At 46.9% G+C, this 26426-nt stretch overlaps 1 protein-coding gene across 2 annotated transcripts in view; it reads right to left on the bottom strand.

Moving 5' to 3' along the window:
* Positions 1-26426, bottom strand: part of GRAMD1C (GRAM domain containing 1C) — a 302062-nt gene that overhangs the window by 15158 nt on the left and 260478 nt on the right. For both annotated transcript variants that reach the window (XM_063956793.1, XM_063956794.1), the window contains 8 exons: positions 14761-14947; positions 12420-12560; positions 9036-9154; positions 7321-7463; positions 5864-5967; positions 5190-5366; positions 4268-4325; positions 488-598 (listed from right to left, as the gene is read on the bottom strand). In XM_063956793.1, the coding sequence (XP_063812863.1) occupies positions 488-598; positions 4268-4325; positions 5190-5366; positions 5864-5967; positions 7321-7463; positions 9036-9154; positions 12420-12560; positions 14761-14947 (1040 nt within the window). The remainder of the gene's footprint in view (positions 1-487; positions 599-4267; positions 4326-5189; positions 5367-5863; positions 5968-7320; positions 7464-9035; positions 9155-12419; positions 12561-14760; positions 14948-26426) is intronic.

The following is a 26426-nucleotide window of genomic DNA, read 5'->3' on the forward strand; positions in this document are numbered from 1 at the left end:
TGAGTACAGTACAGGATGAGACAGTCTTACAATGGAGAGTACTGAGCGGTGATCAGGCTGTGACTAGGGATATGTAGTGGCTGCAGTGCTGAGTACAGTACCAGGTGAGAGTCTTACAATGGAGAGTACTGAGCAGTGATCAGGCTGTGACTAGGGATATGTACTGGCTGCAGTGCGGAGTATAGTATCGGGTGACAGTCTTACAATGGAGAGTACTGAGCAGTGATCAGGCTGTGACTAGGGATATGTAGTGGCTGCAGTGCTGAGTACAGTACCGGGTGAGAGTCTTACAATGGAGAGTACTGAGCAGTGATCAGGCTGTGACTAGGGATATGTAGTGGCTGCACTGCTGAGTACAGTACAGGATGAGACAGTCTGCGCGATATATGTAGATTTATACTTACAGCCTATGTAAGTGGTTGGAAAGAACATGTGATAACACACAGAAAAACAGCTGCGTATGAGATGTTTTCACACGTGTTCTTACCTGTTAGTCCCGTCTCCTGGACTGTGGATATGGTAGAAGGACTGTGCTGCATGCTCGATCTTTGACAGCTTGACAAACAGAGTGATGTTCATCAGGACCAGCAGGATCAGCCTGACGGGCGCAAGAAACAGAACAAAACATCAGTCAGAAAGTGGTGCAGCTTGTCAACAATCAAATTCTATACCCTGGGCACCACAGGGCGATGTACATGCTCAGTTATCCATACCCCTGATATCTCTGTAATGTACAGGACACTTGTCATTGCATATAATAATGTCTGTAAGCAATAGATGTGCTGACATCACTGCCATAGTATTATATACAGTACATACACATACCCCTGTGCTGACATCACTGCCATAGTATTATATACAGTACATACACATACCCCTGTGCTGACATCACTGCCATAGTATTATATACAGTACATACACATACTCCTGTGCTGACATCACTGCCATAGTATTATATACAGTACATACACATACTCCTGTGCTGACATCACTGCTATAGTATTATATACAGTACATACACATACCCCTGTGCTGACATCACTGCCATAGTATTATATACAGTACATACACATACCCCTGTGCTGACATCACTGCCATAGTATTATATACAGTACATACACATACTCCTGTGCTGACATCACTGCCATAGTATTATATACAGTACATACACATACCCCTGTGCTGACATCACTGCCATAGTATTATATACAGTACATACACATACCCCTGTGCTGACATCACTGCCATAGTATTATATACAGTACATGAACATACTCCTGTGCTGACATCACTGCCATAGTATTATATACAGTACATACACATACCCATGTGCTGACATCACTGCCATAGTATTATATACAGTACATACACATACTCCTGTGCTGACATCACTGCCATAGTATTATATACAGTACATACACATACCCCTGTGCTGACATCACTGCCATAGTATTATATACAGTACATACACATACTCCTGTGCTGACATCACTGCCATAGTATTATATACAGTACATACACATACCCCTGTGCTGACATCACTGCCATAGTATTATATACAGTACATACACATACTCCTGTGCTGACATCACTGCCATAGTATTATATACAGTACATGAACATACTCCTGTGCTGACATCACTGCCATAGTATTATATACAGTACATACACATACCCCTGTGCTGACATCACTGCCATAGTATTATATACAGTACATACACATACCCCTGTGCTGACATCACTGCCATAGTATTATATACAGTACATACACATACCCCTGTGCTGACATCACTGCCATAGTATTATATACAGTACATACACATACCCCTGTGCTGACATCACTGCCATAGTATTATATACAGTACATACACATACCCCTGTGCGGACATCACTGCCATAGTATTATATACAGTACATACACATACTCCTGTGCTGACATCACTGCCATAGTATTATATACAGTACATACACATACCCCTGTGCTGACATCACTGCCATAGTATTATATACAGTACATACACATACTCCTGTGCTGACATCACTGCCATAGTATTATATACAGTACATAGACATACTCCTGTGCTGACATCACTGCCATAGTATTATATACAGTACATGAACATACTCCTGTGCTGACATCACAGTGATACTCAGTAAGAATGGGCGTCAGCAGCAGTGATGCTCAGTAAGAATGGGCGTCAGCAGCAGTGATGCTCAGTAAGAATGGGCGTCAGCAGCAGTGATGCTCAGTAAGAATGGGCGTCAGCAGCAGTGATGCTCAGTAAGAATGGGCGTCAGCAGCAGTGATGCTCAGTAAGAATGTCCGTCAGGAGCAGTGATGCTCAGTAAGAATGGCCGTCAGGAGCAGTGATGCTCAGTAAGAATGCCTGTCCGTGGCGGTGATGCTCAGTAAGAATGCCTGTCAGTAGCAGTGATGCTCAGTAAGAATGGCGTCAGGAGCAGTAATGTGCAGTAATATGGATATAATACAATGGGCAGTGTGCCTGTGATTATAAAGCAGTGAATGGTGCAGGAAGGTAGGAGGGTCCTGCATGTGCAGCAAAGGTTATACAGCACAGCTGGGATATGATCAGTAGCGGTAATATGGATATAATACAATGGGTGCTGAGCCTGTGATTATACAGCAGTGATTGGTGCAGGAAGGTAGGAGGGCCCTGCATGTGCAGCAGAGGTTATACAGCACAGCTGGGATATGATAGGTATCAGTAATATGGATATAATACAATGGGCAGTGAGCCTGTGATTATAAAGCAGTGAATGGTGCAGGAAGGTAGGAGGGCCCTGCATGTGCAGCAGAGGTTATACAGCACAGCTGGGATATGATCGGTAGGACACATGAGGATAAGGTGTCTGATATAGATAAAGGGAACGTATCCCAGTGTCAGTCACATGTCGGGTAGCACTGGGAAGGACCCAATCTTATCTATACGCTCTCCCTATTAGTATACAGCCCTCGTGCTCTATAATACAATTAGCTCCTGATAAGAGTCCTAATCTACAGACCGGTCACAGTGCGGCTACAAGCACCTGGGAGCTGAAGGTCATTAATACACAGGCGGCTCCCAATCCTCCTAGGTGACTAGGTAACAGCAGCTTCATGTTCCCAACTATATTATATATATATATATATATATATATATATATATATATATATATATATATATACATACATACATACATACATACATACATACATACATACATACATACACACACACACACACACATATATATACACACACACACACACACACACACACACACACACACACACACACACACGTCTCCAAACTTTCAAGCATTCCCTGAGAACTCACCTCTTCAGGCAGCTTATCACACCCCATGTCCGCCCGCATAACCTTCATAAATATTCTTTTCCCCATAGAGTGTAAGCTTGCGAGCAGGGCCCTCCTACCTCTGTGTCTGTCTGTTATTACCCAGTTTTGTTCTATTACTGTTGTTCCAATTGTAAAGTGCAACAGAATATACTGCGCTACATAAGAAACGGTTAATAAATTGTATCCGTGACATAAATGACTTCAGGCCACTCGTGGATTGTTAACTGTAGTGAAACTACAAATACCAGCATGCTCTGATTTCTCCAGGTATAAAAACACATAGGCCCTCATTCCGAGTTGATCGGTCGCAAGGCGAATTTAGCAGAGTTACACACGCTAAGCCGCCGCCTACTGGGAGTGAATCTTAGCTTCTTAAAATTGCGACCGATGTATTCGCAATATTGCGATTACTAACTACTTAGCAGTTTCAGAGTAGCTTCAGACTTACTCTGCCTGTGCGATCATTTCAGTGCTTGTCGTTCCTGGTTGACGTCACAAACACACCCAGCGTTCGCCCAGGCACTCCCACCGTTTCTCCGGCCACTCCTGCGTTTTTTCCGGAAACGGTAGCGTTTTCAGCCACACGCCCCTGAAACGCCGTGTTTCCGCCCAGTAACACCCATTTCCTGTCAATCACATTACGATCGCCGGAGCGAAGAAAAAGCCGTGAGTAAAAATACTTTCTTCATAGTAAAGTTACTTGGCGCAGTCGCAGTGCGAACATTGCGCATGCGTACTAAGCGGATTTTCACTGCGATGCGATGAAAAATACCGAGCGAACAACTCGGAATGAGGGCCATAGTAAATACTAAGACATTGCGAGTAAAAATAGAACAGTAGATTTAACCACAACACAAGTCTATGATGAAGTAAAACACTCTACTGATAGGTCCTACATGAATACTCACAATACGCTCATTACGGTTATAATTAACGAGTTTCTCCTTCCAGCGTCTCTTCTTTTTCCTTAAAAAAGATAAATAATAAACCACATGAAAACAATTTGTAAGAGTCATGTGACCACGTGTAACTACGAGTAACATCCTGTGTTCCCATTGGCCAGACACGGCACATCCTTCTCCTGCAGCCCCACCTGTCCACATTACCGTCCGTGTCCACACAAGGATGAGGGATCCTGCACATATGATTCTACCAATCAGACTCGGGTCTGATGCAATGATAAGCCAGGGGCCACAGCTGTCCCAGGAGAGGGAGGCTGCAAATTATCCATTTTAATTGTAAAACCTCTCAACATTTCTCATTAGACAATTTTAGGCAACTCCCATATATACCCAGAGCGCACTATGTTCCTGTGACCTTTACATAAGGTCACAGATAAGTGCGACTGTCCTATCGCTGTCAGGCTACGCCTCCTAAGAAAATGGACAGTCGCAGGAAAACCCTAATTTCTCTTATCGAAGGCTCGGCCTACAGAGGGAGGGGTGATGAAGTCGTTTTAAATTCCGACCTATATAAGAATGGCAACACTAACCGGAAACTAAAAACGAGAAATATAACGTTGTCCGACAGAGACGCCGCCACGGCTGTTATTCCAGTTTTTGTTTCTTTTACTACTTTTTTGCAGTGACCCATAATGCAATTGTCATTCTCTCCGACAACTTCTGGAGAGCACGGTCAGGCAAGGAAAATACAGGATTTAGAACAGCAACGCAGTTCTATGAAACCATCCAAACGCTGGTGGATTATGTGCAGACAACTCACCCAGTGACGGCTTCAGAGTAATGTTACATGTGTGGGAAGTGTGTGACATACAGTAATATTACACTGCGTGGGGCATAGTGACGGTCGGGAAAGGTTCCGGGGTTCTACCTGCGTGTTCCTGTCGCATATCCAGTCCCGTGTCTCCGGGATCATGCAATGTGCCGTGTTTGCTCAGGTGCTCTCCGGTACTGCGGCTGTGCTGCCGCCTCCTCCGCCTGAGGCCGCCCGGTTTGTTATTCTCCTGTAAGGAACCCGCTGTGGTTTCCTCAGCCTGAAGATCAGACTCTGCAACAGTCAGAGGAAGAGATAAGTACAGGGAACATCAGCCACACAGAACAGTGCAGCGTACTGTAAGTGATCACACAGGGGGTCAAACACGAACATTACTGACCGGTACACCGCTCACCTATAACACCGCTTATCCTGTCAGACAGCGGGAGCAGAACTGTGATTGGCTGATGAGGATTTAGTATTACTCATACACAGCCTTCACAGGAGTACTAATAAGACCTATGTATTTATTACTATTCTTCATTAATAAAGTATCAAGCTGTGTAACAGCGGCCTCATGTTACACAGGGATTACACAAGGGTGTATCAGAGCAGCAGACAGTGGTGGTCCTAACCAGAAGAACTTACAGTCTACCATGTCAGTGTACATCAATAAAACACATTCTCTATACATGTTCTGCGTGTGAGAATGGAGAAAGCATTAATGTCATATGTGGGGTCATCATACCAGCCAGTACCGCTGAAAGTAACGCCCGGGTAAGGTGACCCACCTAACTGCTTAAAGTAATCCTCCAGCCCGCTCCACGAGTTCCTCTCAATGAACGTCTTGATCAGACCCCAGGGCTGCTTCCGGTACTTCACATCGGAGGAGACGCTGAAGACACAAAGTGACAATTAGTGACGCAGCTCCGGACACGTCATACTCATAGATATCATAAGTCCATATATAGGAGATATTCACCCCCCACGTATAGACCTCGTGCATGTCTGATGCCACAGTGGGGATGCATGCGCAGCTGATGCAATCACGGGCGTGGGGGCATAAAGCACTACAGGTACAAGAAGACAGTTGCAGCGTACACCATGGATGCTCTTATAAGCTACAGTAGATAGATCTACACATCAGACAACAACAAAGGGCACTTTCTGCTGTATTGGAGAAAGGTTTGCAGCACATTAACAGTGGTTGTACAGAGGCAGTTTCCTGTACCATACAGTATGGTCATAACATACAGACATGGGTGTAACTATAGTGGGTGCAAGCTGTGCCATTGCTATGGGGCCCAGAGGCTTAGGGGGTCTGGACCCAGGTTATATAGTTGCATACCAATTTGCCTGCTAAGCAATTGGGTCAGATGGATTGGTCGGCCTGAGCTGTGTGACATCACATTGTCAGTAAGAGGTGTGTGTAGGGGATGTTATAATGGTAAGGGGACATTATAATGTGGCATAATTTAACTCAAAGGGCCAGTGCCGGATTACACCCTGTGGAGACCCCATAGGCAGTCGAAATCTATGGGGCCCCCTCGCAAATTATCTCCTAGTACGATTTTTATTTTACCACAACCAACAGTCTATGATCTGGAACCTGTAATGTGAATCCGATGTCTGGTTTATGTACTGTAAGTTGTTAATGGAACATTACATTACTCCAGTATGTTCTATAGAGTCTTAAATGTTAAGTTTTCGTTTCTTTGACTCAATTCATTTTTTCTGTCTTTTGGATACAATGTAAGAAAGCTTGATTGTCATTTTCTTTCTAGATCAAATGAATATAATTTTGATCAGTTGTCGCGGGGCCCATAAAAGATGCGGGGCCCATAGGCCGATGCTTTCTCTGCCTATTTGGTAATCCGGCACGGCAAAGGGCACTTTAACGTAGTACAATATAAAATGAAGGCGCTATAGTGTGGCATAATATGACCTGGGGACACTGTATGTCATAATGTGACATGGGGACACTGTATGGCAGCCCTGCAACGTGACCTTATGTAAACTAGGAAACTATGATGGGGCATAGTAATAACTAGGGCACTGCTATGGTTCAGAAAATTAACTAGGGCACTATTATGGTGCATAATATTATTTAGGGCACTATTATGGGGAATAAAATGAATAACTGCTGCAGAGAGGAGTCTCAAGAAGCATTCGGATAGGGGCCCCTTTAATATGTTGCTATGGGGCCCACAAAGTTCTGCTACCGTCGCTGCATACAGACCCTCCTTACCGCAGTCTACACTTGCTCTTTGAAGTCCGGGTAATACAGTACTTGTTCAGCGTGTAGAAGTAATCGTGATACGGAACGTCATGTGTGAAGACCTCCGTGTCCACCGTGTAAAACTGCTTGTCCTGGCCGTCTTTGTACCACGTCTGGAACAATACGAAACAGAGGTTACGGTCAGGAAGACACACACAACCAGATGCTGTCCTAGCAATACGTTCCACATCCTACAGAGCCTGCAAAACACGCAATCTCATCTCTACCAGACTCCGGTCACAGCTTGGAGGAGGCCGAGGGTTTTAATGAGCATTAATATTACACTTCAATCATATAAAAATATAGAAGGGTATTACGGATCTGTCTCTATTATATTATTATATACTGGCTTCTACCCGCACAACTCATGCGCCAGCTGTACGCAACTCTCGTGCCGCCTATTTACTTTGTTTCAAGTGAACATGGATCCGAATCGCCCTTTACCGGCCACGCGCTAGGTGCCACGCCTGTCTCCTGATGCCAATACATTTAGTTTTTGTTATTGCTCAGCTTTAACTTACATGAGATGGAACAAAGGGCCTAATTCAGACCTGGTCGCAGTTGTGCGAAATCGCAAGGCGGCTGATTATCGAATGACTGCGCGTGCGTACGGATCGTAATGTGCAGGCGCGAGGCCAAACTGCCAATAAATTCTGTGTCTTTTTTTTATTGCTAGGCGAACACAGGCTGATTGACAGGAAGCCGGCGTTTGTGGGTGGTAACTGGCCGTTCTGGGAGTGTGAGGTATAATGCAGGCGTTCCCAAGCGTTTCCAGGGCGGGTGTCTGACGTCAGCTCCGGCCCCGATCAGCCTGACTATATCGCACTGTAGGAGTAAGTCCTGGGCTACGCACAGACTGGAAAAATCATTCGATGGGGAGTGAGTTGGGAACGGATTTGCAGATGTCCGCTGTCTGGCTGAGTTTTCGTACGGCGTACGCATGCATTCGCACACTTGCACGGGGGCGGGATTTCACTCTCTATGGGTGGTGCCTATCTGATCGCTGCCCTCTGCAAAATCGCAAAAGAGCAATCAGGTCTGAAAAAAGACCTAAACTTCAGGTAATTTCTAGGAGTTTCTGCTACAAAATGACGCAGTTTTCCTGAAAATCGTTTCAGTAGTTTTTTGCGACAACTTGGAACAGACCGGCTCAACGTTCTTGTACTATTAGTACAGATTAACCATTTCCAGGACACTCCCTCCAACTGCGAGCTTATGACAAACCCTAGCTGTGCCCTATAGGAAGTGCAGCGGTACAAAGCACAACATAACGTGCTCTTGTTTTTTTAAAATGCTTGTTCCATTTATTACGTTCAGGGCAGGTGAATGTATTAGGTGGAATGGGGTGTCCTCTATTAATCCCACCCTAAATGCACGTGTGCATGCTCCCATAACCTCAGCGGCGTTACACATGCAGCGTCACTAGCGTTTACCATATCCCCGGTGTAATAAGGTACCATGCAGCTGTTCGGGAAGATTGGGGTCAGATGCATTTTTCAGGAATATAACAGTGAATTACACGATGAATAAATACGGATCCTCTTTCCTTGCTGGAGTGTTACGTGCACCCATCACACTGTAATACACCCACCTGCAGAGAACAGTAAGTGACAGCCTAATGACCAGAACATAGTGACATGCTTTCCCCTGTGCTTATAACGCCATTGTAGGAGGCTGGACGGTACCTGGTTGTCTGTGGCAGACGTGAACTTCCCGATCAGCGGGTTATTGATGGTTATCGTGTAGGTCAGCGTCCTGGTCTGGTTGCCGCCGTCCGTCAGCTGCCATGGAGAGAATTCCAGATCTGAATGACAGAGAAGCGGTAATGATGTAACGTAACGGTGAGCTACCGGCCTGTACCGAACACACCACGGCATTCTTAGGCTGTTGTAGAACTAAAAGTCACATCATGCCTGCCTCAGCCCAATGGACTAAGAACCACTAAACCCTCAGGTTAGAAAAGTGGTTAAGGTTCTACTCGCCAGGTACATTTCATTTGCAGATACACTTGGGGAGAAAACCTATCAAGTACTGCATAGAAATAAAGTAATAACCAATCAGCTTCGGTCCTTTTACTGGCCGGGTTTGAAAAAGGACAGAAGCGGATTGGTTAGTACTTTATCTCGCTCCAATGTTTGAAACATCTCCCCCTGTATCTCTCGCCAAGCTTGGATAAATGCCCCCTATATACTATAGAAATCCTCGGAATACTTTTAGCCAATAGATAACTTTAAACCTTACTCCATACCAGATAATAACGCGGTCAGATGACTTTTCAATTGTTCATTTACACAATGCTGTGTCACCTCGTCACCTCGTAACACAGGAGCGATTTCCTTGTATACCCTGGATGGTGCAGGTGACCAGTCCCTGCTTCCCAGTGTGTCACCTAGTCGGGATTTCATTCAGCATTGCAAAGTATAACATTACTTACCCCCAATATTAAGGACAGTATACCCCACCTCTTGCTTCCATCACTTTACCCCTCCCCCCATGCCCATTTAAAACTGAGATGTTAATGATTCTCTGGCTCATCCCCCAGAGCGGTTTCTTGCTCCATATTGCTTGCAGGGAAAGGAAACTCCTGGCTACTGTGAGAGAATCTACGTCTGCAACTCCTAAGATATAATCAGGTTTCACCCCTCCTAGGGAATTATAGTTATAGGCTGCAACGCAACTTCCTCTGCTCCAAAACCAATCTATTTAACATCTAGATCAAGTATAACCGGTTAAACTACAGCTCCTGATACTTTGAGGCTATATACGCCAGATAAGGGACACGTGTCCCGTCTATTTTCAAACGTATAATAATCTCGGCCTAATGGGGAGAGAGAAACTTCCCAGGATAATGCATCCGTCCTGCTACTAGGATGACATGGGCAGAGATTTGGACAGTTTCACAAGTCTGATATAAATGCAGGATGGTTTATGCTATTGGTGGCACGGCTTTACTTTAGTATATTCAAAATTAATTTACTTGACACAATTCTGTGAATAATAAACACAAAAACTGGCACGAGAGACGGGCATTATTGTGTACCAGTGACAGACGCGTGGATATTAGCGACACACAACCACCCACAGTGTTACCATTCAAGGAGTACTCAATCAAAAAGTTGCAATAAGATGGACCCAATTTTAAAGCAATATATTTCCCGATGGCAACGTGTTACAATTACACACGGTTTAGTGGGTTAGCAAATTTTACTAACCAATTTATAAATGCTCTATGTGCCCTCCGCCTGCTGTATGGGCAACTTTGAGACAAAAAATAAATTTGTCTCAAACAATGAAGTCACCACTGCCGTGATTTTTCTTGTCATTCAGATTAGTCAATAATGCTGCCACAAAAACATGGTCTATGAAATATTCCCACAAGAAAAAAAGTCGCAGGGTGTAATGCCTGGGGATCTTGTGGGCCAAGAGTGTAGCGCCAAGTCTTGGGGCCCCATGCGACCTATCCAACGTTGAGGCAGTGTGTCATTTAGAATACGCCGAACCTGCAGGTGCCAACATGGTGGTGCTCCATCTTACTGAAAAATTAAGTCATCGTTATCTTCATTAAATTGTGCAAAGAGCCAGTTCTGCAGCATTCCGAAAGAGTTACGGGTAAAACCTGCGTAACCTTTCTTTGAGAAATGCCACAAAACACGCTCACTGTCAGGGAACCGCGCTCATGCTCTACGGTTTCTTGTGGATTCTCTAGTCTCCCCATTATGCGCACATTGTGACGGGTAACTTTACTGCTTAGATGAAACGTTGCTTTATCACAAAAAAAAAAAATCAAACGCGGTAAGAACCTGTCGCCTTCCATGTTTAGTTGTAACCGGTATGGCCTGACGATTAAATGTCACCTCGTATGAGGGGTTGCAAGCTCTTGGGAGGCACAGCGAGCGGACTTGCACGGGCTATGCAGAAAACGCCCTTGAATTCTTCTCACATTTTCCTCTGAAGTGTTTGGTCACCATGTGCTCTTCACCTTACATAAACAGCCTGTTCCCTCAAAACGTCGGAACCAATGATGAATGCTCTTTGGCAATGGTGGATCAATGCCAAAACGCCATTGAAATGCATGCTGCAACGCAATTTACCAATTCAATTTGCTGAACTGCAGAACGCAAAAGACCTTGTGTTGCAGGGAAGCCATCTTGCGAACGACTGGACTAGGGGTTGCTGGTGCGCTGGGAGAGGTATCTAGCGGTAGTCATTTAAAACTCTATGCCCTTTCAAGTGGTGAGAGTTTAATTTCATGGTTGCAGAGATACAGCGATTTGAAATCGGGTCCATCTTTTTACAACACCCTGTATAACAATCTAGCCGTTGTCCCCGGAGCTGCAATCAGCTCCTAACTGCCACGTTACAGGCTGTGTTTGAAAAATGACAGTTAGGAGCTGATTGATACTTTATCACTCTTTATCCGTCTCAACTTTATCTCTTGTTAAGGCGTAATACATTTGGGCCGTTATGTGTTCTGATACCACGTGACCCTGCCACTATCGGCGCTGCTATCTACAAGATAGCACGTCGACGTGCGGGGCATTGTATGAATGGTCAGCGGCACCGACCGTTCCAGCACCTGCAGCTATTGATTTCGACAGTTGCAGGCGTCGCTGCCCCAGTCACAGCCGCTGTAGTCATACACACTTGGGTTAATTTTTTGTTGTGGGGCTAATTAATCTATCGGTATATTTTTGGGACTGTAGGAGGAAACTGGAGCACCTAGAATATACAATTAGGGCGGTGGTGGGAATTGAACCAAGACCTCAGTGCTGTGAGGCAGTAATACTACCCACTACATCACTCCTTCTCCGATGCCCTGCTATGCAAAGGAGGATGAATGGGTCATGCCCCCCCCCCCCGACTCCTGAGTAGATCAGGACAATGCATTGCCGATCGGGACAATGGCAGAGCCCTCAAACAGGGACAATTAGCTTTATAGGGCTTTACTTCTTACAGTGGCTTAATTACGCATATGTAAATATAACACTATAATGAAATAACAATAATCTGCCAGATCAGGCCCATCGTTAGAACACAGGGTTACAGAATAAGGGGCATCAGACACTCACCGAACACCTTCCTGGAGGAGAAGAAGTCCTGTATGAAACGTGACGAGGTGAAGAGCAGCTGGAACATCTTCTCCGCGCTGATGTGAAAGACTCGGTTGATGTATAATCTTCCTTCCACCTTCTCCTGATGAACCCTCTCATCTGCGGGTAGAAAGAGGAGATTACACCGTATATAACAATGTGTATAACGGCTACGCACCCGACGGCTGGAGTCACCCCCTGCTGTGTATGTGGTATAGTCCAGCGTTCTAATGGCAAGAACACTACAAGGGTATTCACGAACACTGGCCAAGAAGAGGTTGGTGAACCTTATCAGCTGTGGGACTACAAATCCTAGCATGTCCACTCTGGCTAAGACTTGTAGCTCCACTACAGCTGGAGTACCGCTGGTTGCTGTGGCTTACTTGAATACATCAATAAAGAATTGTATAGACGCCTATTAGAGGGACAGCTGCAATTATCTCTACTATCCATTCCCCTAACCTACACCACCAGCGACTATCAGGACGTTTCATGACGAGAATGAGGGGGATGGGGGGATGGGGGGGGGGATAGGATTCCAGCGTGGGGGACAGCTACTAAACACTGCTCTGTAGGTAACGGTGTAGGGAAATAGATATTGTTTACAGTAACCAAACAGGTTACAAGATTCAATAAAACAACTCATTGGTTGCTACGGGCAACACCACCTGTTCTACAGCGTTACCTACACACAATGTTATTCATGCTGCGTCAGCCACATATTACATCCAGTTGAATGTAAAACACAAATGGAAATGGCGATTAATTACAACAAAACTAGAAAATAAATATGAAATGCGAAATCGGCTGTCTATACAGCAGGAGCAGACTTTGTGGCAGCAGCGGGTTGGCATTGCTACGTAGAATACTTCTATACAAAGGACATTTCATTTAGGGCTCTACTTAAATTATGCCCTAACGCCAAACCTACTCCACACCTCACGGGGCTGATCCGCTCATCTGTATAAAAGGACCTGTAGGCAATTCTCCATATAGTAGTCAGTGCCGTGATACCAAATAAGCCTATGGGCCCCGCCACAACAGATATAAATAATACTGATTTGATCTTGAAAGAAAATTACAATCAAGCTTTCTTAAATTAAAAATAAAGAAAATTGTGTATGTGCGCCATCTATGTAAAGCAGCTGGAAAAGGGGGTTGTGAAGCCCCTATATGTACACTGGGTACAGAAGGGTAATGTATATATAAAAAACCAGCGCTTATAGCAATATATTAAATAAAAATGTGATGATGCTAGACGGTTAATATAGTTAAAATAATTTTAAATTATTAATAGTGTCGGTTTAAAAAGAATTTTTAACAGATTTCATAATCTAACAATACATTGCATATCTGACTCCATAGATAGTCACCATACGGACTTAGGACCTTCTCCGGATTCCTCCTGTTAGCCCTTGAAATGGCTGGCGTCACGCAATAGGATGCAGTCCCAATTGTTGGCATATGCTCCTGAGGAAGCTGAGGTACAACAACCCAGTGAAACGCGTTGAGCCATGGATCTCATTCCATTTCATTGCAGACTCTTCACCATCACCTACTGGACATTACATGGACAATGCCAACCCTCCAGAGGAAAGCGCCTAATAATTGCACAATTAAAAGGACAACCCTAGAGCACCTCCATTCATGGGACATTCATCTTGTGCTTACAAATAATTGGGGACTGCATCCTACTGAGTGACGCCAGCCATTTCAAGGGCTAACAGGAGGAATCGGGAGAAGGTCCTAAATCCGTATGGTGACTATCTATGGAGTCAGATATGGAGTCAGATTATGAAATCTGTTAAAAATTCTTTTTAAACAGACACTAGTAATAATTAAAATTATTTTAACTATATTAACCGTCTAGCATCATCACATTTTTATTTAATATATTGCTGTAAGCGCTGGTTTTTTATCTATACATTAAGCTTTCTTAAATTGTTTCAAAAAGATAGAAAAAAATTAATCAACTCAAAGAAACGAAAAACTTGACATTAAAGACGCTATAGAGAAAATACTGTATCAACGTAATGTGCCCATCAACAACTCAAAGTACATAAACCACAGACCTCATATTCACATTACAGTTTCCAGACAATTGGCTGGTAAAATTAAAGACATATTAGGAGATAATTTGCAAGGAGGGGGGGAAGGGTGGGGGGAGGGAGGGGGGGTTGGGCAGCATGATATTTCAACTGCCTAGGGGCCTTCATAGGGTTTAATCCAGCACAGAGTGCAGTACAACCTGCACAGAAGGTGCAACAGTCCCTTATAAGAGCGAGTCAGTGGGACCGTTGGCCCGATTCCAGTCACGTACATTCATCCGGAGTGTCCGAGCAGCTACTTCGGTCAGCGTGCTGGTTCTCGTTCCCGTTCAGATCCAGGCTGAGGGCGGGGGTCCCGATGTCACCGCGGAGGCTGTTCATTCTGGAAGAGGTGAGGAGAGGGCTTTTCTCATCCGCCTTTTCAACCTGCCCCTTCTCTGGCGTGATCTGTCCCGATATCTAGGGGAGAGGGGTGGATGAATCAGATACCTATACAGCAGTAATCTATCTAGCTATCCATAGTAAAGACCCTCACACCTCTGTACATTATAAGAATACTAGCTGAATACCCGTGCTTCGCTACGGAATGTCAAGTATTTCCAGGGGTATAACTTTAATTTTGAAGGACATCCTGGTAAACTAATTAGACTAACAGGACATGCTCCGCCCACTACTGCCAATCTTTGTCAGGCCACACCTCCGGGCGGGTATTCCCCAGATTGATGCTGTCAAAAGGCTGTCGCTGAGGAGAATCATCCACCTCTGATGCTGCCCTGCTCAGTGCTGTACATGCTGGTGCCGAGGAGAATAATCCGCCTCCTTCTCTGCCCCATCCCGCCTCTAATGCTGCCCTGCTCAGTGCTGTAACTGCTGGTGCTGAGGAGAATAATCCGCCTCCTTCTCTGCCCCATCCCGCCTCTAATGCTGCCCTGCTCCGTGCTGTACATGCTGGTGCTGAGGAGAATAATCCGTCTCCTTCTCTGCCCTGTCCCGCCTCTGATGCTGCCCTGCTCAGTGCTGTACATGCTGGTGCTGAGGAGAATAATCTGCCTCCTTCTCTGACCCATCCCGCCTCTAATGCTGCCCTGCTCAGTGCTGTAACTGCTGGTGCTGAGGAGAATAATCCGCCTCCTTCTCTGCCCCATCCCGCCTCTAATGCTGCCCTGCTCCGTGCTGTACATGCTGGTGCTGAGGAGAATAATCCGTCTCCTTCTCTGCCCTGTCCCGCCTCTGATGCTGCCCTGCTCAGTGCTGTACATGCTGGTGCTGAGGAGAATAATCTGCCTCCTTCTCTGCCCCATCCCGCCTCTAATGCTGCCCTGCTCAGTGCTGTAACTGCTGGTGCTGAGGAGAAAATCCGCCTCCTTCTCTGCCCCATCCCACCTCTGATGCTGCCCTGCTCAGTGCTGTACATGCTGGTGCTGAGGAGAATAATCTGCCTCCTTCTCTGCCCGTCCCGCCTCTAATGCTGCCCTGCTCAGTGCTGTACATGCTGGTGCTGAGGAGAATAATCCGCCTCCTTCTCTGCCCGTCCCGCCTCTAATGCTGCCCTGCTCCGTGCTGTAACTGCTGGTGCTGAGGAGAATAATCCGCCTCCTTCTCTGCCCCGTCCCGCCTCTGATGCTGCCCTGCTCAGTGCTGTAACTGCTGGTGCTGAGGAGAATAATCCGCCTCCTTCTCTGCCCTGTCCCGTCTCTGATGCTGCCCTGCTCAGTGCTGTACATGCTGGTGCTGAGGAGAATAATCTGCCTCCTTCTCTGCCTGTCCCACCTCTGATGCTGCCCTGCTCAGTGCTGTACATGCTGGTGCTGAGGAGAATAATCTGCCTCCTTCTCTGCCCCGTCCCGCTTCTGATGCTGCCCTGCTCAGTGCTGTAACTGCTGGTGCTGAGGAGAATAATCCGCCTCTCTCTGCCCCGTACCACCTCTGATGCTGCCCTGCTCAGTGCTGTAACTGCTGGTGCTGAGGAGAATAATCCGCCTCCTTCTCTGCCCCGTCCCACCTCTGATGCTGCCCTGCTCAGTGCTGTACATGCTGGTGCTGAGGAGAATAAATCCGCCTCCTTCTCTGCCCCATCCCGCCTCTAATGCTGCCCTGCTCAGTGCTGTACATGCTGGTGCGGAGGAGAAAATCCGCCTCCTTCTCTGCCCCATCCCGCCTCTGATGCTGCCCTGCTCAGTGCTGTACATGCTGGTGCTGAGGAGAATAATCCGTCTCCTTCTCTGCCCCGCTCAGTGCTATAACTGCTGGTGCTGAGGAGAATAATCTGCCTCCTTCCCTGCCTGTCCCACCTCTGATGCTGCCCTGCTCAGTGCTGTACATGCTGGCGCTGAGGAGAATAATCTGCCTCCTTCTCTGACCTGTCCCGCCTCTGATGCTGCAAATGCTGGTGCGGAGGAGAATAATTCGCCTCCTTCTCTGCCCCATCCCGCCTCTAATGCTGCCCTGCTCAGTGCTGTAACTGCTGGTGCTGAGGAGAATAATCCGCCTCCTTCTCTACCCCGTCCCCCCTCTGATGCTGCCCTGCTCAGTGCTGTACATGCTGGCGCTGAGGAGAATAATCTGCCTCCTTCTCTGACCTGTCCCGCCTCTGATGCTGCCCTGCTCAGTGCAGTAACTGCTGGTGCTGAGGAGAAAAATCCGCCTCCTTCTCTGCCCCGTCCCCCCTCTGATGCTGCCCTGCTCAGTGCTGTAACTGCTGGTGCTGAGGAGAAAAATCCGCCTCCTTCTCTGCCCCGCCCCGCCTCTGATGCTGCCCTGCTCAGTGCTGTAACTGCTGGTGCTGAGGAGAATAATCCGCCTCCTTCTCTGCCCCGTCCCCCCTCTGATGCTGCCCTGCTCAGTGCTGTACATGCTGGCGCTGAGGAGCATAATCTGCCTCCTTCTCTGACCTGTCCCGCCTCTGATGCTGCCCTGCTCAGTGCTGTACATGCTGGTGCTGAGGAGAATAATCTGCCTCCTTCTCTGCCCCGTCCCGCCTCTTACGCTGTCCTGCTCAGTGCTGTACATGCTGGCGCTGAGGAGAATAATCTGCCTCCTTCTCTGACCTGTCCCGCCTCTGATGCTGCAAATGCTGGTGCTGAGGAGAATAATTCGCCTCCTTCTCTGCCCCATCCCCCCTCTGATGCTGCCCTGCTCAGTGCTGTAACTGCTGGTGCTGAGGAGAAAAATCCGCCTCCTTCTCTGCCCCGCCCCGCCTCTGATGCTGCCCTGCTCAGTGCTATAACTGCTGGTGCTGAGGAGAAAAATCCGCCTCCTTCTCTGCCCCATCCCGCCTCTAATGCTGCCCTGCTCAGTGCTGTACCTGCTGGTGCTGAGGAGAATAATCTGCCTCCTTCTCTGCCCCGCCCCGCCTCTGATGCTGCCCTGCTCAGTGCTGTAAACGCTGGTGCTGAGGAGAATAATCAGCCTCCTTCTCTGCCCCGTCCCGCCTGTGATGCTGTCCTGCTCAGTGCTGTAAATGCTGGGACGACAGGCCAAGCTCCGCCCACTGTGTGGTAAATATGTAAGGTTTGCAGGAATAGGCTGACTCTATACCAAAGGGCCCTAGGTGACCGTGCTTAGCTTCTCGCTCTCCTCCTTTGAGGGAAAATATAAGATTTTAAACCTACCGGTAAATCTTTTTCTCGTAGTCCGTAGAGGATGCTGGGGACTCCGTAAGGACCATGGGGATAGACGGGCTCCGCAGGAGACATGGGCACTTTAAGAAAGACTTTGGATCTGGGTGTGCACTGGCTCCTCCCTCCATGCCCCTCCTCCAGACCTCTGAAGATCGACACTGTCTAGGACGACAATGTTTAGGTCGACCACTATAGGTCGACAGTCACTAGGTCGACATGGATGGAAGGTCGACAGGGTTTCTAGGTCGACATGTGCTAGGTCGACATGAGTTTTTCACATTTTTTTTTATTTTTTTGAATTTTTTCATACTTAACGATCCACGTGGACTACGATTGGAACGGTAATCTGTGCCGAGCAAAGCGGTAGCGGAGCGAAGGCACCATGCCCGAAGCATGGCGAGCGAAGCGAGCCATTCGAGGGGACGCAGTGCACTAATTTGGGATCCCGGACACTCTACGAAGAAAACGACACCAAAAAAAAAAAAAAAAAAAAGAATCCTCATGTCGACCTTTAGAACCTGTCGACCTAGCACATGTCGACCTAGAAACCCTGTCGACCTTCCATCCATGTCAACCTAGTGACTGTCGACCTATAGTGGTCGACCTAAACATTGTCGACCTAGATACTGTCGATTTGAAGTGACAAAGACTTGAAGAACCACACCCGACCTCAGTTAGAGAAACTGTGCCCAGAGGAGACGGATAGTACGAGGAAAGGATTTTAGTTAATCCAAGGGCAAGATTCATACCAGCCACACCAATCACACTGTATAACTTGTGATACACTATCTAGTTAACAATATGAAAAACCAACATAGCATCGGTCCAAAACCGATGAAACTATGACATAACCCTTATGTAAGCAAAAACTATATACAAGTCTTGCAGAAGTAGTCCGCACTTTGGACGGGCGCCCAGCATCCTCTACGGACTACGAGAAAAAGATTTACCGGTAGGTTTAAAATCTTATTTTCTCTAACGTCCTAGAGGATGCTGGGGACACTGTAAGGACCATGGGGATTATACCAAAGCTCCCAAACGGGCGGGAGAGTGCGGATGACTCTGCAGCACCGATTGAGCAAACAGGAGGTCCTCCTCAGCCAGGGAATCAAACTTATAGAACTTTGCAAAGGTATTTGACCCCGACCAAGTAGCAGCTCGGCACAGCTGTAGTGCAGAGACTCCTCGGCAGCCGCCCAAGAAGAGCCCACCATCCTAGTGGAATGGGCCTTAACCGATTTTGGTAACGGCAAACCTGCCGTAGAATGCGCCTGCTGAATCGTGTTACAGATCCAGCGAGCAATAGTCTGCTTTGAAGCGGGAGCGCCAACCTTGTTGGCTGCATACAGGACAAACAGTGCTTCTGTCTTCCTGACTCTAGCCGTTCTGGCCACGTAAATTTTCAAAGCCCTGACTACATCAAGGGACTCGGAATCCTCCAAGTCACACGTAGCCACAGGCACGACAATAGGTTGGTTCATATGAAAGGATGAGACCACTTTAGGTAGGAATTGAGGACGAGTCTGCAATTCCGCCCTATCCATATGAAAAACCAGATAGGGGCTTTTATGTGATAAAGCCGCTAATTCCGAAACTCGCCTAGCCGAAGCTAAGGCTAACAACATGACCACCTTCCAAGTGAGATATTTTAACTCCACCGTTTTGAGTGGTTCAAACCAATGTGACTTAAGGAAACTTAACACCACTTTAAGGTCCCAAGGCGCCACCGGAGGTACAAAAGGAGGCTGAATATGCAGTACTCCCCTCACAAACGTCTGTACTTCGGGAAGAGAGGCCAATTCCTTTTGAAAGAAAATGGATAAGGCCGAAATCTGAACCTTAATAGATCCTAATTTTAGGCCCAAATTCACTCCAGTTTGTAGGAAGTGAAGGAAGCGGCCCAGATGGAATTCCTCCGTAGGAGCATTCCTGGCCTCACACCAAGAAACATATTTTCGCCATATTCGGTGATAATGTTTCGATGTCACGTCCTTCCTAGCCTTTATTAGTGTAGGAATGACCTCATCCGGAATACCTTTTTCCGCTAGGATCCGGCGTTCAACCGCCATGCCGTCAAACGCAGCCGCGGTAAGTCTTGGAACAAACAGGGCCCCTGCTGCAGCAGGTCCTGTCTTAGAGGAAGAGGCCACGGATCTTCTGTGAGCATCTCCTGCAGATCCGGATACCAGGTCCTTCGTGGCCAATCTGGAACAATGAGGATTGTTCTCACTCCTCTTTTTCTTATTATTCTCAACACCTTGGGTATGAGAGGAAGAGGAGGAAATACATAGACCGACCGGAACACCCACGGTGTCACCAGGGCGTCCACAGCTACCGTCTGAGGATCTCTTGACCTGGCGCAATACCTTTTTAGCTTTTTGTTGAGACGGGACGCCATCATGTCTATTTGGGGCAGTCCCCACCGACTTGCAATCTGCGCGAAGACTTCCTGATGAAGTCCCCACTCTCCCGGATGCAGATAGTGTCTGCTGAGGAAGTCTGCTTCCCAGTTGTCCACTCCCGGAATGAACACTGCTGACAGTGCGCTTACATAATTTTCCGCCCAGTGAAGAATTCTGGTGGCTTCCGCCATTGCCACTCTGCTCCTTGTGCCGCCTTGGCGGTTGACATGAGCTACTGCGGTGACATTGTCTGACTGGATCAGAACTGGTTTGTCGCGAAGTAATGCCTCCGCTTGATGTAGGGTGTTGTATATGGCCCTCAACTCCAGGACGTTGATGTGGAGACAAGTCCTGCTTGATGTGGAGACAAGTCTCTAGACTTGACCAAAGACCTTGGAAATTTCTTCCCTGTGTGACTGCTCCCCAACCTCGGAGGCTTGCGTCCGTGGTCACCAGGATCCAGTCCTGAATGCCGAACCTGCGGTCCTCTAGGACGTGAGCACTCTGCAGCCACCACAGGAGAGATATCCTGGCTCTGGGGGACGGGGTGATCCGCTGATGAATTTGTAGATGTGACCCGGACCACTTGTCCAGTAGGTCCCATTGGAAGGTCCTCGCATGGAACCTGCCGAAAGGAATGGCTTCGTATGATGCCACCATCTTCCCCAGGACTCGACTGCAGTGATGCACTGACACCTGTTTTGGCTTCAACAGGTTCCTGACCAGAGTCATGAGTTCCTGAGCTTTTTCCGTCGGAAGAAAAACCCTTTTCTGGTCTGTGTCCAGAATCATGCCCAAGAAGGTCAGACGAGTCGTAGGAACCAGCTGCGACTTCGGGATATTGAGAATCCAGCCGTGTTGCTGTAACACCTTCAATGAAAGTGACACGCTGTTCAGTAATGTCTCTCGAGATCTCGCTTTTATGAGGAGATCGTCCAAGTATGGGATAATTGTGACACCTTGCTTGCGCAGGAGCACCATCATTTCCGCTATTACCTTGGTGAAAATCCTCGGGGTCGTGGAAAGCCCAAACGGCAACGTCTGAAATTGGTAATGACAATCCTGTACCGCAAATCTCAGGTACGCCTGATGAGGTGGATATATTGGAACATAAAGGTACGCATCCTTTATGTCTAGGGATACCATAAAATCCCCCCCTTCCAGGCTGGTGATGACCGCTCTAAGTGATTCCATCTTGAACTTTAACCTTTTCAAGTATAGGTTCAGGGATTTTAAATTTAAAATGGATCTGACCGAACCGTTCGGTTTCGGGACCACAAACAGGGTTGAGTAATATCCCCTCCCTTGTTGTAGTAGGGGAACCTTGACCACCACCTGTTGAAGATACAATTTTTGAATCGCATTTAACACTAACTCCCTCTCTGAAGGAGAAGCTGGCAGGGCCGATTTGAAAACCCGGCGAGGGGGCACCTCCTCGAATTCCAGCTTGTATCCCTGAGAAACAATTTCTATTGCCCAGGGATCCACCTGTGAGTGAACCCAGATGTGGCTGAAAAGTCGAAGACATGCTCCCACTGGAGCGGACTCCCTCAGGGGAGCCCCAGCGTCATGCGGTGGATTTTGCAGAGGCCAGGGAGGACTTCTGTTCCTGGGAACTAGCTGTGTTGTGCAGCTTTTTTCCTCTGCCCTTACCTCTGGCAAGAAAGAACGATCCACGTACTCTTGCTTTTATTCGAACGAAAGGACTGCATTTGATAATGAGGCGCTTTCTTAGGCTGTGAGGAAACATAAGGCAAAAAATTTGATTTACCTGCCGTAGCTGTGGAGACGAGGTCCGAGAGGCCTTCTACAAATAATTCCTCACCTTTGTAAGGTAAAAACTCCATATGCTTCTTCAAGTCGGTATCGCCCGTCCACTGTCGGGTCCATAAGACTCGCCTAGCAGAAATAGACATAGCGTTTATTCTGGAACCCAGTAAACTAATGTCTCTTTGAGCATCCCTCATTTATAACACAGCATCTTTTATATGCCCTAGGGTCATTAAAATGGTATCCTTATCTAGGGTCTCAATTTCCGCTGATAAGGAATCTGTCCATGCTGCTACAGCACTACAAACCCAGACCGATGCAATTGCCGGTCTGAGTAACGTACCAGAATGTGTGTAAATGGACTTCATGGTAACCTACTGCTTGCGGTCAGCAGGATCCTTGAGGGTAGCCGTATCTTGGGATGGCAGCGCTATCTTTTTTGATAAGCGTGTCAATGCTTTGTCTACCCTAGGAGAGGATTCCCACCGTATTCTGTCCTTTTGCGGGAAAGGATACGCCAGAAGAATCCTTTTGGGAACCTGCAGTCTTTTGTCTGGGGTTTCCCAAGCTTTTTCGCATAATTCGTTCAGCTCATGTGAGGATGGAAAGGTGACCTCAGGTTTCTTTCCTTTATACATGTGTACCCTCGTGTCAGGGACAGGGGGTTCCTCTGTGATATGCAAAACATCTTTTATTGCAATAATCATATATCGAATACATTTAGCCACTCTTGGCTGTAATTTTGCATCATCGTAGTCGACACTGGAGTCTGAATCCATGTCGGTATCTGTGTCAACTATTTGGGATAGTGTGCGCTTCTGAGACCCCGAAGGTCCCGGCGACATTGGGACAGACATGGTTTGACTTCCTGACTGTTCCCTAGCCTCAGCTTTGTCTAATCTTTTGTGCAATAAATTTACATTAGTACTTAAGACATTCCACATATCCATCCAGTCAGGTGTCGGCGCTGCCGACGGAGACCTTACATTCATACACTCCCCCTCCTCCTTAGGTAAGCCTTCAACCTCATACATGTCAACACACGCGTACGGACACACCCCACACACACAGGGAAGCTCTTTTCTGAAGACAGGTTCCCCACCAGGCCCTTTGTAGAGACAGAGAGAGAGTATGCCAGCACACACCTCAGCGCTATATGACCCAGGAAAAAACACAGAATGTTTACCCAGTAGCGCTGTTATGAATGTATATGCGCCAATTATGTGCCCCCACCTCTTGAAAAACCCACTGTCACCGTCAGTAAGCAGGGGAGAGTCCGGGGAGCTTCCTCTCAGCGCTGTGCTGTGGAGAAAATGGCGCTGGTGAGTGCTGAGGGAGAAGCCCCGCCCCCTCGGCGGCGGGCTTCTGTCCCGCTCAAAATTCTTAAAAACATGGCGGGGGCTCTTTATATACATGTATAGTGCCCAGCTATTACCTCTATGAAGATCAAGATGTCTTCTGCCGCCTCTGAAGTCTTCTTAGCTTCTCGTCCTCAACCGGCTTCTATCTTCCGGCTCTGCGAGGAGGACGGCGGCGCGGCTCTGGGACGGACGGCGAGAGCGAGACCTGCGTACCAATCCCTCTGGAGCTAATGGTGTCCAGTAGCCTAAGAAACAGAGCCTTGAAACTCAGAGAAGTAGGTCTGTTTCTCTCTCCTCAGTCCCTCGATGCAGGGAGTCTGTTGCCAGCAGGCTCCCTGAAAATAAAAAACCTAACTAAAATACTTTGACAGGAAACTCAGGAGAGCTCCCTGAAAGCACCCAGTCTCCACTGGGCACAGTATCAAACTGAGGTCTGGAGGAGGGGCATAGAGGAAGGAGCCAGTGCACACCCAGATCCAAAGTCTTTCTTAAAGTGCCCATGTCTCCTGCGGAGCCCGTCTATCCCCATGGTTCTTACGGAGTCCCCAGCATCCTCTAGGACGTTAGAGAAAGGTAAAGATTTTCGCACAACACTTAAGGTCACTGGGAGAGCCGTCGGTACCATTTACACAGCAGATAAGCAGTTGACATCTATCAAGAGTCAAAATATCTATCTCTCCTTCCCTCCTATTGCTCTCTGAGAGGTTCAGCAATGTTTAGTTCAAGTGACAGGTTAACCTCTTATAATGGAGACACTATCCTCTCCTGACTGCAAATAGGTTGGTTAAGAATTCATATTTGGAAAAAAAAATTAAAATATTATAATATATATATATACATATACATATATATATACATATATATACACATATATACACACACATACATACATACATACATACATACATACATACATACACAGGTTGAGTATCCCATATCCAAATATTCCGAAATACGGAATATTCCGAAATACGGACTTTTTTGAGTGAGATAGTGAAACCTTTGTTTTTTGATGGCTCAATGTACACAAACTTTGTTTAATACACAAAGTTATTAAAAATATTGTATTAAATGACCTTCAGGCTATGTGTATAAGGTGTATATGAAACATAAATGAATTGTGTGAATGTACACACACTTTGTTTAATGCACAAAGTTCTAAAAAATATTGGCTAAAATGACCTTCAGGCTGTGTGTATAAGGTGTATATGTAACATAAATGCATTCTGTGCTTAGATTTAGGTCCCATCACCATGATATCTCATTATGGTATGCAATTATTCCATAATACGGAAAAATCCGATATCCAAAATACCTCTGGTCCCAAGTATTTTGGATAAGGGATACTCAACCTGTATATATATATATATATATATAAGAATTTACTTACCGATAATTCTATTTCTCGGAGTCCGTAGTGGATGCTGGGGTTCCTGAAAGGACCATGGGGAATAGCGGCTCCGCAGGAGACAGGGCACAAAAAGTAAAGCTTTACGATCAGGTGGTGTGTACTGGCTCCTCCCCCTATGACCCTCCTCCAAGCCTCAGTTAGGTACTGTGCCCGGACGAGCGTACACAATAAGGAAGGAGTTATGAATCCCGGGTAAGACTCATACCAGCCACACCGATCACACCGTACAACCTGTGATCTAAACCCAGTTAACAGTATGATAACAGCGGAGCCTCTGAAAAGATGGCTCACAACAATAATAACCCGATTTTTGTAACTATGTACAAGTAATGCAGATAATCCGCACTTGGGATGGGCGCCCAGCATCCACTACGGACTCAGAGAAATAGAATTATCGGTAAGTAAATTCTTATTTTCTCTATCGTCCTAGTGGATGCTGGGGTTCCTGAAAGGACCATGGGGATTATACCAAAGCTCCCAAACGGGCGGGAGAGTGCGGATGACTCTGCAGCACCGAATGAGAGAACTCCAGGTCCTCCTTAGCCAGGGTATCAAATTTGTAGAATTTTACAAACGTGTTCTCCCCCGACCACGTAGCCGCTCGGCAGAGTTGTAATGCCGAGACCCCTCGGGCAGCCGCCCAAGAAGAACCCACCTTCCTTGTGGAGTGGGCTTTTACCGATTTTGGCTGTTGCAGGCCTGCCACAGAATGTGCAAGCTGAATCGTACTACAAATCCAGCGAGCGATAGTCTGCTTAGACGCAGGAGCGCCCAACTTGTTGGGAGCATATAGTATAAACAGCGAGTCAGATTTCCTGACTCCAGCTGTCCTTGAAATGTATATTTTTTAAGCTCTGACAACGTCCAACAACTTGGAGTCCTCCAAGTCGCTTGTAGCCGCAGGCACTACAATAGGTTGGTTCAGATGAAATGCTGACACCACCTTAGGGAGAAAATGCGGACGAGTCCGCAGTTCTGCCCTGTCCGAATGGAAAATCAGATATGGGCTTTTGTAAGATAAAGCTGCCAGTTCTGACACTCTCCTGGCCGAAGCCAGGGCTAGTAGCATGGTCACTTTCCATGTGAGATATTTCAAATCCACAGTTTTTAGTGGTTCAAACCAATGAGATTTGAGAAAGTTCAAAACAACATTGAGATCCCACGGTGCCACTGGAGGCACCACAGGGGGCTGTATATGCAGCACTCCCTTAACAAAAGTCTGGACTTCAGGAACTGAAGCCAATTCTTTTTGGAAGAAAATCGACAGGGCCGAAATTTGAACCTTAATAGATCCCAATTTGAGACCCATAGACAATCCTGATTGCAGGAAATGTAGGAATCGACCCAGTTGAAATTCCTCCGTCGGAGCACTCC

This window comes from Pseudophryne corroboree, chromosome 2 (genome assembly GCF_028390025.1).
Source record: "Pseudophryne corroboree isolate aPseCor3 chromosome 2, aPseCor3.hap2, whole genome shotgun sequence".
Taxonomy (NCBI): Eukaryota; Metazoa; Chordata; class Amphibia; order Anura; family Myobatrachidae; genus Pseudophryne; species Pseudophryne corroboree.